This window comes from Microcaecilia unicolor, chromosome 1, assembly GCF_901765095.1.
Source record: "Microcaecilia unicolor chromosome 1, aMicUni1.1, whole genome shotgun sequence".
Taxonomy (NCBI): domain Eukaryota; kingdom Metazoa; phylum Chordata; class Amphibia; order Gymnophiona; family Siphonopidae; genus Microcaecilia; species Microcaecilia unicolor.
In genome coordinates, this window is record NC_044031.1 from 190,979,660 (window position 1) to 190,993,322 (window position 13,663).

At 43.0% G+C, this 13,663-nt stretch overlaps 1 protein-coding gene across 1 annotated transcript in view; it reads right to left on the reverse strand.

Moving 5' to 3' along the window:
* Positions 1 to 360: 360 nt before the first annotated feature.
* IGFBP3 (insulin like growth factor binding protein 3) overlaps positions 361 to 13,663 on the reverse strand; it is a 32,866-nt gene continuing 19,563 nt past the window's right edge. The window contains exon 4 of the mRNA XM_030203351.1: positions 361 to 895. Within this exon, the coding sequence (XP_030059211.1) occupies positions 770 to 895 (126 nt within the window). The 3' untranslated portion in view covers positions 361 to 769. The remainder of the gene's footprint in view (positions 896 to 13,663) is intronic.

Here is a 13,663-nt window from a genome sequence, read left to right on the forward strand (position 1 = left end):
ATATGGTCTATCTCGAAGCAGGAGCAGACATCAGATACTTCCATGAAGACAGAGTTTCAGAATTGAACGAAAATGATGGCATTCAGTTTCCTCACATTCAAGTGGTCTAGAATGGCAACCCACACTAGTATAACCAACAGCATAAATTACATACATTTAAATAAAGTTTATTAAAAAACATAATTATATTAAATACAGACTAACAGAATAATCATAATATATTTTACAGAAAAAATAGCCATGTCTTTGTTTTAGAAACACGTTAAAAAAAGTTCTTTGAAATTTTTATAAAACATTTTTACCCGTGAAGATAAGTTTCCCGTCAGAACTGTAGAAAGAAAGCTTAAACTTAAATCCTTATTTTTTTTATACTTTAACAAGCTTAAAATCTATAAATTCTTTAAAAGTAAAGACAGCATCTTTCGGGATCAAATTGGTCACAGGCCATTCTTTTAAATAGTCAGTGGAGACTCCCTGAATCCATTTTCAAGTGCCTTTTTCTTCTCTTTCTCTCTGGGATCAATAGTGCAGATTTACTTAGGAATTCAGAGCTCCCTATGTTCTATAGAAAGCTGGAAGTGTGTCAGTGGCAGGGTGCAGCTGGAATATCCACAGAGACCATAAAGCCCACCCCCTCCATCTCCAACCTCATTAGAGGGCAGTAGAACTCGTAGCTCCAAGGTCAGTGCAATCCATGCCTTTTCCAGTCTCTCAAAAGGTCTCTGATGGATTGAATAGCCACACAAAGTCCACAGGAGAGGTCCACCAATCATTTGTTCTCCAGATTATAGCACTGAACATCTCCTTTAGTTTTCCCGTCGTATCCAGGGAGTTGCTGTCCGTATTTATCCACACACCAGCAACTCCCTCTCTTTCGTCCTTTGGATGGGCGGCACTGAGGGTAAAGAAGAAAGTCAAAACTAAGTTATTTAAGTAGACTAGATTGATACCAGTATTAGTGTCAACAGTACTGTGGTATGAAGCAAGATGGCTGGAACACCTTAAATATTTGTTTCTGATATGCACGGACAGTTGGATTTTTGATTGATCTGGTTAGGTTTTCTCCAGGACATTATACTGAATAGTGTGCCCCTTTGATCTCAGCCCCAACTTGATTGGCAAGGCACTAGTTGAGCATGCGCAATACAATTCCTTCATCATTAAATATCATGGAAAGGAAGTTATAGGAAAATGAGGACAAGCCTCCTCCTCTACTTCACCATGAAGAATGGTACATTCATTTACCAGGGTATGAGCAGGATAAAGTCAAGTTACCAATTTAGGCGTGCACAGTTATTGCTGAATTGATCAATGATTTGTGGATGAACAGAGACCCGTCCACTTTGGGCTCAGGCCCACCTAGCAGCAGCATGTCCTTAGTACAGCTTGTGAGGATTCCCAAGCCCTACCAGTTTAAGACCTTCTTGAAGGTGCCGAGAACCCCTAAAGGGCAGCTCGGCAGTCGTTGAAAGTTTTCCTGAGCTTCCCAATGCCACCATCTGGTGCATGCTCAGTTTTCAAGCATGAGTGAAAACTGAGCATGTACCAAGTGCTGGCACAGGTGTGGCTCAGGGAAGCTGTCAATGACTGCCGAGCCGTGCTGCAGGAAGTTCTCAGCACCTTTGAGGCAGTCTTCAGCTGGCAGGGCTTATTTTAAGATGACTTGTTTGGGGGGGGGGGGGGGGGCTGGCTGCATAGGGGACATTTCATGCCTACCCATTTTGCCTTTAAGCTCACTGAAAATCTGAGGTCTGGCTATGCTACTGGTATGGGTTAGCTCACTTCGAAAGCAGCATAAACAGTGACACTTGTCTCAACAAGGCTGCATATGGATTGGACGGAGACAGAACCTGGTCCTTAGGGAAATGTGGGACCATGGCTTGGGTGAGAGAAATGAGAAGAAAGAAGGCCCAAGAATCTGTACTGAAACTTTTGCCATAATATTTACATAAATGATCAGGAAAAGGGGACAAGTGAGCTGATCAAACTTGCAAAGGAAACACGGTTGTTTAAAGTTATTATAACATGAGTAGATTATGAAGAACTGCAGAAAGACTTTGTGAGACTGGTGGACTAAGCATCTACATGGCACTTGAAATTTAGCGTGAAGAAATACAAAATGATGCGCCCTGAAAAGAATATCCAAGTTACAGGTACACAAAACTGGCCTCCATAATAGGAAATACTAAAGAATCTTGGCATCATTGTGGACAATACATTGAAATTAGCTCAGTGAGCAGCAGCAGCTATAAAAGCTTAACAGAATATTAGGAATCGATTGGAAATAAATAGAAAACAGAACACAACAATGTCTCCATAATGATACAATCACACCTTCAGTACCAAGTAGAATTCTGCTCACCATATCTCAAAAAAGATATAATGGAAATAAAAAAACAGAATGGCAACAAAACTGATTAAGGAGATGAAAAGCTCCCTTTCAAGGAAAGGCTAACAGGTTGGGGTTCTTTAGCTTGGCAATGCCTAAGAGATAATATGTGATAGAGGGTTACAAGATCATGAGTGTCACTGAACAAGTTAATGTATGTCAATCAAACAACACTAGGACTAAATAAGATTGAATGAAATTAGTTAAGTGCCAGACTAAAATCAAATTTTAAAAAATTACAGATGGGCCATAGAACCTGTTGCTACAGAATGTGGTATGGAGGCTCATTTTCGAAGCACATAGACTTACAAAGTTACATAGAACCTTTGAAAATAGACCTATAAGTCTCATAGAATAGCTAAGTTTAAGCAAGGTCTACATAAGTTTCTGGAGGGCAAGTCCTGAAAACAATTAGCTAGGTAGATACAAATTCATATTTCTGGGAGTGAGCCATTGGGAACAGACTTTCCTACTAGGATCTGCTGGATTCTTTGAAGCAACCCAGACCAGCTACTGCTGGAGACAGAATGCTGGTCTTAATGAACCACTGGTCTGCTTCAGCATGGCATTTCTTATACTCCAATTCAAATCAGTGGCTTCCTAGCGCCTTATACAGGTTTGTGTTTATCTGTCTCATACTAACCTGCAGGAGAGGTGTTTGCATGCAAAGAAGGTAACAGACGTGAAAATTTCACTCATGCACATTCATTATGGATATGTTGAAAACCTGACCTGTTGGCAGGTTGGAGGACTGGGAGTGAATCCCACGGATCTAAAGTCTTTCAATAGCTTGATAGTAAAATGTCAACAGCAATAATAAGGAGCACTTGAGTATCAAGGCCCTAGGTAACTACACTTTAGTCTTTATAGCAAATGGCTTTAACATAGGGGTCGTTTTACTAAGGTGCATTAATGGATTTAGTGTGCACTAATGATTAGCCCATAGTTTGTTACACCCCATACATGAAATATCCAATGCCCGACTAACTATCCATTCTATGGGAAGATTCTACTAGATTCAGATCTATTTTCACCCAATAGAATTGGAGAGAAAATTATTGTATAAATGAAGTGGGAAACCTAAGAGGGGCATCAGAACAAATCTTTGGTTGGAGTGGCCAAACAAACTAGGGTTTTGCACCCCCCCCCCCCCCCCCCCCACCAGCACTCAAGCTGCTGATGCTGTGTTGGGAAAGATATTGGTAGGGCCTTGGCCTAAGCAGCACACCCTATTTCACAACCTATGAAATCTAAGGTACTTTTCTTAGGATTAAGGATACATTATTACCAATCCAACATAAATGACTGATCACTGCAACAACAACAAAAAAAGAAATGGACATAACACAACCCTTCCGAGTACAATTCCATTATGTGGCTATTACCACATGAACGTTATCTTACCACAACACTATGTATTTGTTTACACCGGAGTCTGCAATCGCCTCTCCGGTACTATGTAAGCCACATTGAGCCTACAAATAGGTGGGAAAATGTGGGATACAAATGTAATAAATAAATAAAATAAAACTATAGCTCTGAGAAGAAACCAGAGGTAATAAAATGAAATTAGACAGGGAAAAAAAACAATACAAATGTATAGTTTGGGATCTTCAATATCTCCAGTAAACCTGAAAATAGGACAAGAGATATTTAATTCTGCATCATCACTGAAAATATTAGGAAGTACTTTAGATTTAGAATTAACAATGGATGTTCAAATTAACCTGTTGATATGGAAAGTTTTCTTTAAAATGAGACTGCTTCAACAAGTGCATAAGTTTTTCCTACTTGAACAATTTAAAGTTTTAGTCCAATCATTAATCACAATTGGACTACTGTAATATACTATAAGGACCTTTTACTAAAGGGTTGCCAAGCAGCAACGGGCTTGCCGTGCATCAACCCAGAACTACCGCAGGTCCAACGCGAGCCAGTTCCAGTGCTATGGAAATAATTCCGTAATTTCTAGTGTGGCGCTAGCCCGGCGGTAATCGAGCAGCACCGTCTGCAGCCCCAGTTACTTCCGAAATACCACGGGAGCCTTTACTGCCAACTCAACTCAACATACCACATTGGCCATGTCTTTTTTAGCTGCCTTTTACCCACTGCGGTAAAAAGGGCTATGGTGCGCAGCAAAAACGGCCCCCATCACTACCGCAGGGCCCTTTTTACCGCAGCTGGGTAAAAGGACCCCTATATGTGGATGCTCTAAAAGGTTATTAAAAAAAATTAGAGACATTACAAAATACTGCAGGCATGTTTGGTCTATAAGATGGTTAAATATGAATTTCAGGGGCAAATTTAAATCGTTTCTGTTTTTTTAAATGAACTGTTAAATAAGCATTGTTCATCGTTAGTGTTGTACTGGTTTTATTTCTTTGTAAACCGTGTTGAACCAAAATGGTTGGGCAAATTCACAACAAACTTAATAAAAATTTTTAAAGCACTAGGTCACAATGAGTTCAAGCAATTGTCCTTGTGGTCTTGCAGCCTGAATAAACACTCAGATGCAGCTCTACCTAACACTCAGTCACAAAGGCAGAGGAGCTGAATTTCCTTCTTCTTAAAAGAGGACCAGAGCTTACTATGCCAATAACTACATACCAGAAGGGCATATGGTTACCAGATGCATCCCCTTGGCATTAGCACCTCATTCTATATCTGCTTATCTCTGGAATTTCAGTGCTATTTTTGACATTCATTACCAGATACACAATCCTGTACAACAGTTCTCACTTAAACAACTGGTGGGTGTATTAGAAATCCACATGTATTTGTGTACTTCTATGATCACTTCTATAATCAATCAAATCCTAAGTCAATCAGCAAAATTAAGGAACTCAAGATATATCACTCAGTATCAAAAATCCTACTTAACACCATACATCCCAAATGTTAAACAGAAGAAAAATCAAACCTTCTGCCTGGAAAATAGCTGGTCAGTGCAGGATAAAAGACTCACTCTTCCAGGTACACAACATGTGCATGTTAAAACCTATCTGCTAATAAAATATTCCCATGCCACTTATCATACTGTACAGATATCTCCCGATTCAGTATTTATTAGACCTACCACCCACATCCTATTGGCTGTGTTTGCCTACAGCCCTCAAACACTTGGAAGCCATTTGCTTGTGCTCAATGTTTGATTTATGCAAACTTCTACATCGTCATGTCAGTTGGGAAACGCAGGAGAGCATGAACTAACAGCAACCTCATCAACTGAAAAGAAAGTGTATATTTGCTCTGCATTCCTGGCAAGAGGCCAGGGTTTCACCATGTATCGATGTGCTGGAACTAGACCATGCTGCTTTGCCAGTGAAAAGAGAAGCATGCTTGTTTTAGGATGGTGATGTGATTGGTACAGTGCTTACTGGGGGGGGGGGGGGGGGGGGAGGGGGGAATCTTGTGGGCAAAATTAGTCACAGCAAGGCTGCGTTGAGAAAGTCAGTCCACCAAAATCTGTATTTTGCCCTGAAGCTGCCTTACCTGAAGGCTAACAAATGAAGGATTAATGACTTGCACTTTTTTTCCCCCCACTTATTCCCCAATAAAGAAGTGATAACATCTGCTGTGTTCTATCACCTGTGTTTGTGTTTCACTAAGCTTGTCTTGTTCTGGAATTCTCTGTCTAGTGGTAATGGAGAGAGGGATAGTGCCAATAGTTCGAATGCGTAGCTGTAAACTCTACTTTTAAATCTACCAGTTTTTCCTGCAATTCATCAACAACAAAAAATGATGACCAGTATTCATTCCTCTTAATAACTGGGAATTCTTACTGAAGTTCCATAGAAAAGCAAAAATCTGTTATATATCATTTCCCATGTCTTGAAATTATAAATGTTCTAGTGTGTGGTGACAACTGATCCTCAAAGATTTGTTATTTCTAAAAACTCCATCTTGCAGCCCTACAGTCAACAAGGTCTCCAAAAGCTCATTTACTACTTTATAAGAACTTGGGAAAAGCCATGCTAAGTCAGACCAAGGTCCATCAAGCCCACCATCCCATCTCCAACAATGGCCTGTCCAGACCACAAGCACCCGACAGATCCCCAAATCACTGAATTGCATTAGCATTGTATATTGTGTTCTTTTATTTCTTTCGTACCCAAGCCACATAGGGCAAAAACAATCTATAAGAATGATCTTAAGGGCTCGTGCATTAATGGTCACATTAACCTCAAATACACTAATGGTCATACACATAAAGCTTGTCAGCACTAGGTATACTGCAAAACTCGCACAAGTTTTCTCCAAAAGGAGAACAACAGAACAGCAATCAGGAGGAGGGAGATTATGTAAATCCTGGTCCTTGAGGACTGCCAGTGGGTCAGGTTTCCAGGCTATCCCTGTATGCATGATGGAGATTTGCATACAATGGAGGTAATGGGCATGGCAGTCTTTCTTACTACTACTACTACTACTATTTAGCATTTCTATAGCGCTACAAGGCATACGCAGCGCTGCACAAACATAGAAGAAAGACAGTCCCTGCTCAAAGAGCTTACAATCTAATAGACAAAAAATAAATAAAGTAAGCAAATCAAATCGATTAATGAGAACGGGAAGGAAGAGAGGAGGGTAGGTGGAGGCGAGTGGTTACAAGTGGTTACGAGTCAAAAGCAATGTTAAAGAGGTGGGCTTTCAGTCTAGATTTAAAGGTGGCCAAGGATGGGGCAAGACGTAGGGGCTCAGGAAGTTTATTCCAGGAGTAGGGTGCAGCGAGACAGAAGGTGCGAAGTCTGGAGTTGGCAGTAGTGGAGAAGGGAACAGATAAGAAGGATTTATCCATGGAGCGGAGTGCACGGGAAGGGGTGTAGGGAAGGATGAGTGTGGAGAGATACTGGGGAGCAGCAGAGTGAATACATTTATAGGTTAGTAGAAGAAGTTTGAACAGGATGCGAAAACGGATAGGGAGCCAGTGAAGGGTCTTGAGGAGAGGGGTAGTATGAGTAAAGCGACCCTGGCGGAAGATGAGACGGGCAGCAGAGTTTTGAACCGACTGGAGAGGGGAGAGGTGACTAAGTGGGAGGCCAGCAAGAAGCAGATTGCAGTAGTCTAAACGAGAGGTGACAAGGGTGTGGATGAGGGTTTTGGTAGAGTGCTCGGAAACAAAGGGGCGGATTTTGCGGATGTTGTAAAGAAAGAAACGACAGGTTTTGGCGGTCTGCTGGATATGAGCAGAGAAGAAGAGAGAAGAGTCAAAGATGACCCCAAGGTTTCGAGCTGAGGAGACAGGGAGAATGAGAGAGCCATCAACAGAAATAGAAAACGGGGGGAGCGGGGAGGTGGGTTTGGGGGGGAAAATGAGAAGCTCGGTTTTGCTTCCTCCTATGAAGTCAATAGATATAAAACAAAATAAAACATGGAAAAGAAAGTAAGATGATACCTTTTTTTATTGGACATAACAATACATTTTCTGATTAGCTTTCGAAGGCAGCCCTTCTTCATCAAAAAATGTATTAAGTTATGTCCAATAAAAAATGTATCATCTTATTTTCTTTTCCATGTTTTATTTTTATTGATTACCTTTAAAAGTGGACTAACATGGCTACCACAAATTAGATATAATACTAAACCAACAACTCCACCACCGAGCAAGAAGGAACGTGTGATCCACCAGCGTGGAACAAGTCCCAAATGTCCTCCCCCTTTCCCTTCACCGTGAGTAGTGAACAAAGGAGGAAAAAGCCCCAAAGTACCAAGGCCATCAAATCTCCCCCTCAGTACCAAATGAATCCCCTCCGCCGATACCTCGGTCGCCACATGGGACCAGCCACCCACCATCGGCCAAAAAACCTCCCCAAACACGCGTGATAGTGTCCACGATGCAAATCTGTAGTGCTCTAAAATCTGGTTTACATCGTGGACACTATCACACACATCCAAGGAGGCCTTCCAGCCGATGATGAACAGCCAATCCCATGCAACGACCGAAGCATCGGCCAAAGGGACCCACTTGGTACTGAAAAGGAGATCCAACAACCCCGGTACCCTGAGGCCCCTTCCTCCCCCACTCACCACCCACAACAAAAAGAAAAAAAGAAAACATTCAAGACCCACCCCACACCAATGGATTCTTATGTATATGCACTAGGGATAGGCTGGAAACCTCACCAACTGGCACTTCTCAAGGACTGGGAGTGAAGACCAAGGCTGGAAACCTCACCAACTGGCACTTCTCAAGGACTGGGAGTGAAGACCAAGGGAAAGCCTTTGTCTTCTGTTTTCTAAGAATGCTTTGATTTGTAAATAGTCTACATCGGTACTCAGTATCATTTATCAAATAACATTCATTTTAATTCAAGGCTTTGTAGCTTGTGATAACTTTTTAAAATGTTCCTGGAAGAAAAGTCAATAAAATAATATTAGCTGGTTAGATCTCGAAAAGTCATTGATTATCCTTGAAAATGAGCTATGAGAAATAAAAAGAAGTCATAGGGATGGCTGTGTGGTACCAGTCCTAGTAAACTGGCCACACAGACATCCCAGCAGAGCAGACGGGCAGCCTAGTGGTCAGTGCAGTGGATTTCACATAAAGGGATCCAGGTACAAATTCCACCTTAACAACCTTAGTTTGTATTGCAAGCCCTCCGGGAACACCTAAAAACCTACTGTTATCTAACTGTATGCTACAAAAGCTCTCAGGTCTGCAGGTGTCTCCAGTTGATATTTTGTGGGTGCTGGAAGGCTCACAATTTCCACCACGTGTACTAGTTAGAGTGGGATATGAAGCAGGGTCCCTTTCTCTCTAGTCCATTACACTGACCACTAGCTTACTCCTGAGACCAGCTTGCTGCTCTAATAGGTATGGCCATAATATCTGGAGCTGTCATAGAGCCTGGCATGTACTGTCACATCATTGGGAGGTTGAGGGAAGGAGGAGATCAGTGACCACTGGGGGATTATGGGGGAGTCATGCCTTAATCCCTCCAGTAGTCAGCTGGTCAGTTAGAGGGGCATTTTCGAAAGAAACATCCAAGTTGCGATTTGGACGTCCTTGCAAAACGTTGAAATCCAGGGGCAGGGAAACCCGTATTTTCGAAAAAAGATGGACGTCCATCTTTCATTTCTAAAATACCATCAGAGACGTCCAAATCCTTAAATTTGGACGTCCTTGGATCTGGACATTTCTGACTTTCAGCGATTTTTGAAACCAAAGACGTCCATGTCACAAATGTCCAAATGCAAGCCATTTGGGCATGGAAGGAGCCAGCATTTGTAGTGTACTGGTCCCCCTGACATGCCAGGACACCAACCGGGCACCCTAGGGGGCACTGCAGTGGACTTCATAAATTGCTCCCAGGAATATAGCTCCCTTACCTTGTGTGCTGAGCCCCCCAAAACCTACTACCCACAACTGTACAACACTACCATAGACCTTACGTGTGAAGGGGGGCACCTACAAATGGGTACAGTGGGTTTGTGGTGGGTTTTGGAGAGCTCGCTGTTTCCTCCACAAATGTAACAGGTAGGGGGGGTATGGGCCTGGGTCCGCCTGTCTGAAGTGCACTGCAGTATCCACTAAAACTGCGCCAGGGACCTGCATGCCCTGTCATGGACCTGAGTATGACATCTGAGACTGGCACAAAATATTTTTAAAGGTGTTTTTTGACAGTGGGAGGGGGTTAGTGACCACTGGGGGAGTAACGGGTGGTCATCCTCGATTCCCTTCAGTGGTCATCTGGAGGGGCATAATCGAACGGCGCTGGCCAAATAGATGGCCGGCTATCTTCGGGGCTGGCTCCGCAAAGGGGTGGAGCCAACCGTATTTTCAAAAAAAGATGGCCAGCCATCTTTTCTTTCGACAATACGGTTGAGACCGGCTAAATCTCAACATTTAGGTCAAATGTTGAGATCGCTGGCTTCGGTTTTCGGCCATAATGGAAACCGGGCCCGGCCATCTCAAACCCGGCGAAATGCAAGGTATTTGGTCATGGGAGGAGCCAGCATTTGTAGTGCACTGGTCCCCTTCACATGCCAGGACACCAACCGGGCACCCTAGGGGGCACTGCAGTGGACTTCAAAAATTGGTCCCAGGTGCATAGCTCCCTTACCTTGGGTGCTGAGCCCCCCAAATCCCCCCAAAACCCACTCCCCGCAACTCTAGACCACTACCATAGCCCTAAGGGGTGAAGGGGGCACCTACATGTGGGTACAGTGGGGTTTTTTTTTTGGGGGGGGGGGTTGGAGGGCTCCCATTTACCACCACAAGTGTAACAGGTAGGGGGGGATTGGCCTGGGTCCACCTGCCTGAAGTGCACTGCACCCACAAAAAACTGCTCCAGGTATCTGCATACTGCTGCCAGGGAGCTGGGTATGACATTTCAGGCTGCCATAGAGGCTGGCAAAAATTTTTTTTTTGCTTTTTTTTTGGGTGGGAGGGGGTTGGTGACCACTGGGGGAGTAAGGGGAGGTGACCCCAATTCCCTCCAGTGGTCATCTGGTCAATTGGGGCACTTTTTTGAGGCTTGGTCGTAAAAATAAATGGACCAAGTGAAGCCGGCGAAATGCTCGTCAGAGCCGGCCATCTTTTTTCCATTATCGGGCGAAGTCAGCCATCTCGTAACCACGCGCCCGTCCTGCCTTCTGTACCCTGCCGAAACGCCCCCTTGAAGTTTGGCCGGCTCCGCGACGGAAAGCAGATGGCACCGGCCAAAAATCTGCTTTCGATTATACCGATTTGGCCGGGTTCAGGAGATCACCAGCCATCTCCCGATTTGTGTCGGAAGATGGCCGACGATCTCTTTCGAAAATAAGCTGGCTGGTCATTTCGGGCACCTTTTTGTGCCTTATTCGTAAAAAAAGTACGTCTGGGTGAAAACGTCCAAGTGTTCATCAGGGACGTCCTTGCTTTTTTCGATTATGGGTCAAAGACGTCCAAGTGTTAGGCACGCCCAAGTCCCGCCTTCGCTACGCCTCCAACACGCCCCCTTGAAATTTGGACGTCCTTGCAACGGACTGCAGTTGGAGACGTCCAAAATCGGGTTTCAATTATACTGATTTGGACATGTGTGGGAGAAGGACATCCATCTTCCGTTTTATGTTGAAAGATGGACATCCTTCTCTTTCGAAAATGAGCCTTAGTGACTTAGTTGTGATTGAAACAGGTTCAGATAAAAAACATCCCAATTTTGTCCTAAACATTTTTATCTTGTTCCATTATCCCGAGAAAACGTTCAATTTTTGGTCCGCCCAAATCCTGCCTAAAACTTGCCTCCTTGTGATTTAGATGAGCTGCAGAGAAAACCGTCTCAAATCTGAGTTCTGAAAATTGCGACTTCAACGTTTTACTGTGAAAAACATCCATCTGCTGCTTTGTGTTACTTTTGAGACGCTTTCCTCTTTTGAAAATGAGTGCCTAAGTGTTTGCTGTTATTTTTGATGTCTACCTGTAGTTGTGATATCGCTGGGGTTTTTTGTCCTTTTTGCTTAAGAACTATGGAGATCTTTTACAAAGCGGCAGTAAGTCCAATGCAGGCTTACTGCTAAAACTCGCTAAAACAGAAGTACCACGGGCTACCTCAGCAGCCCAGTGGTAGTTTTCACCCCCAGCGCTCACTGCCCAGTTACTGCCGGGTTATCCTTAATGGGTGGCAGTAAGCGCTCCCCCCTGAAATGGCCATGTGGCAAATGCTTCATTGCTGCGGTAAAAGGGGGCCTCGGCGCGCATCTAAAATGCGTGCCAACGGCAGCACAGGCCCACGACCCCTATGTAAATTAAACCTTAAAGTTCACTATCACATTTCTGACCATAAATTAGCTTGTACAAAAATAAATATTGGATATAAAATTTAAGACAAAGTAACAAGAACAAAAACCGTAAGGAAGAAAAATTTTTAATCAACATGCACTCTAATCCACAATTGAGAAGGGGAGGGGGGTTAATAAGATTAGAAAATAAAAGAAAAATGTCTTCAAGAAAAAATATAAGCATCTACACTGCAAAATATTAAAATCAGCTACTGAGCTCATATTGGAGGGACATCCTAAAAAGTAACCATCAACTATTTACTGTTCATTGAAGAAGTATGCTGTGTTGGTTTGAAGAAAACATTTAACAAATTACGGGCCCTGTTTACTAAGCAGCGTTATAGACACGTGAGCATCTTTAATGCGCGTTAACTGTGTACGTGCCTACAATATCCCTATAGGCACCTACACAGTTAACACGTGTGCTAATTGGCGCGTTAAAAACTCTTAATGCGCCTTAGTAAACAAGGCCCTACAACTTAATACTTTGACAGGGAAATGTTAAATAAAAGAGGGCACACAACTGAAGCACCCTGGAACTGAACAGTATATTTCCATCTCCTCTTGAGTCTCCTTTGTCAATTTCTATAGATCCTTTTATTTGTAAAACGTCCACAAGAAACACAGAGAAACTCTAAATATTAATTAGAGTGTATCACAATTCCACAACATACAACAGTATAAAAATCTGTTGAGCAGTTCAGGCAGTGGGACAGATGATTTCCCACAAACATTTTGCTTATCATGTGTATTCAAAATGGGAGAGACCAAAATAGAACTTTGCTCTGCTCTGATGAGTACAGTTTAGCTCAGGGATTATACTAATGTTAATGTCAATGGCTCTGCTGAAAGGGAAGACAGGTTTACACTGTCACAGAGCTTGACAAGAGATGATTTCTAAGGTGCAGCAAATACTAATTCTGCTTTGAGCGAAAACAATTCAAGCTTGGGCACTCTTCAAGGTTGGGAAAACTGACTATTCTGAACCCCAATAAATTGGGAACACATGTTCTCTGACCTTTGCATGTTCTTTGGATGTGTCTGGGACTTAGATAACCTGCATGCAAGGGCTTTTAAATTATGAGGGAATTTGGATGGGGCGTGGGAGGAGCTGTTTTGAAAAACTTGATACGAAAGATGGATAAGTTAATAAAGTAACTGAAAAGCCAATGACCGTTGTTATCCAAATTCTCCTCTCTCTTCCTCTGTTTCAACATAGACATAAATACACGCATGCACACTCACCAGACCCGTTCACAATGAACAAACTGACCTGTTTCAGGATGCTGCTAAAGTTGGTGCAGAGCACCCAGGGCATCTCACTTAAATGCCTACCCTCTTGTGTATTTCGTTTCACACTAATTGTAAATCTATTATCTTGGTGAGACTATCTTTGGGACAGGAGAAACCCTGCGAGCAGATTCACTAACAGCCATGCCCCTCCTCCACATTGTTGTGAAAGTTGTCATCGAGTAGTACCGAATAGCAATCTAATGTGTGCAAGAGCCTCGGTGACTC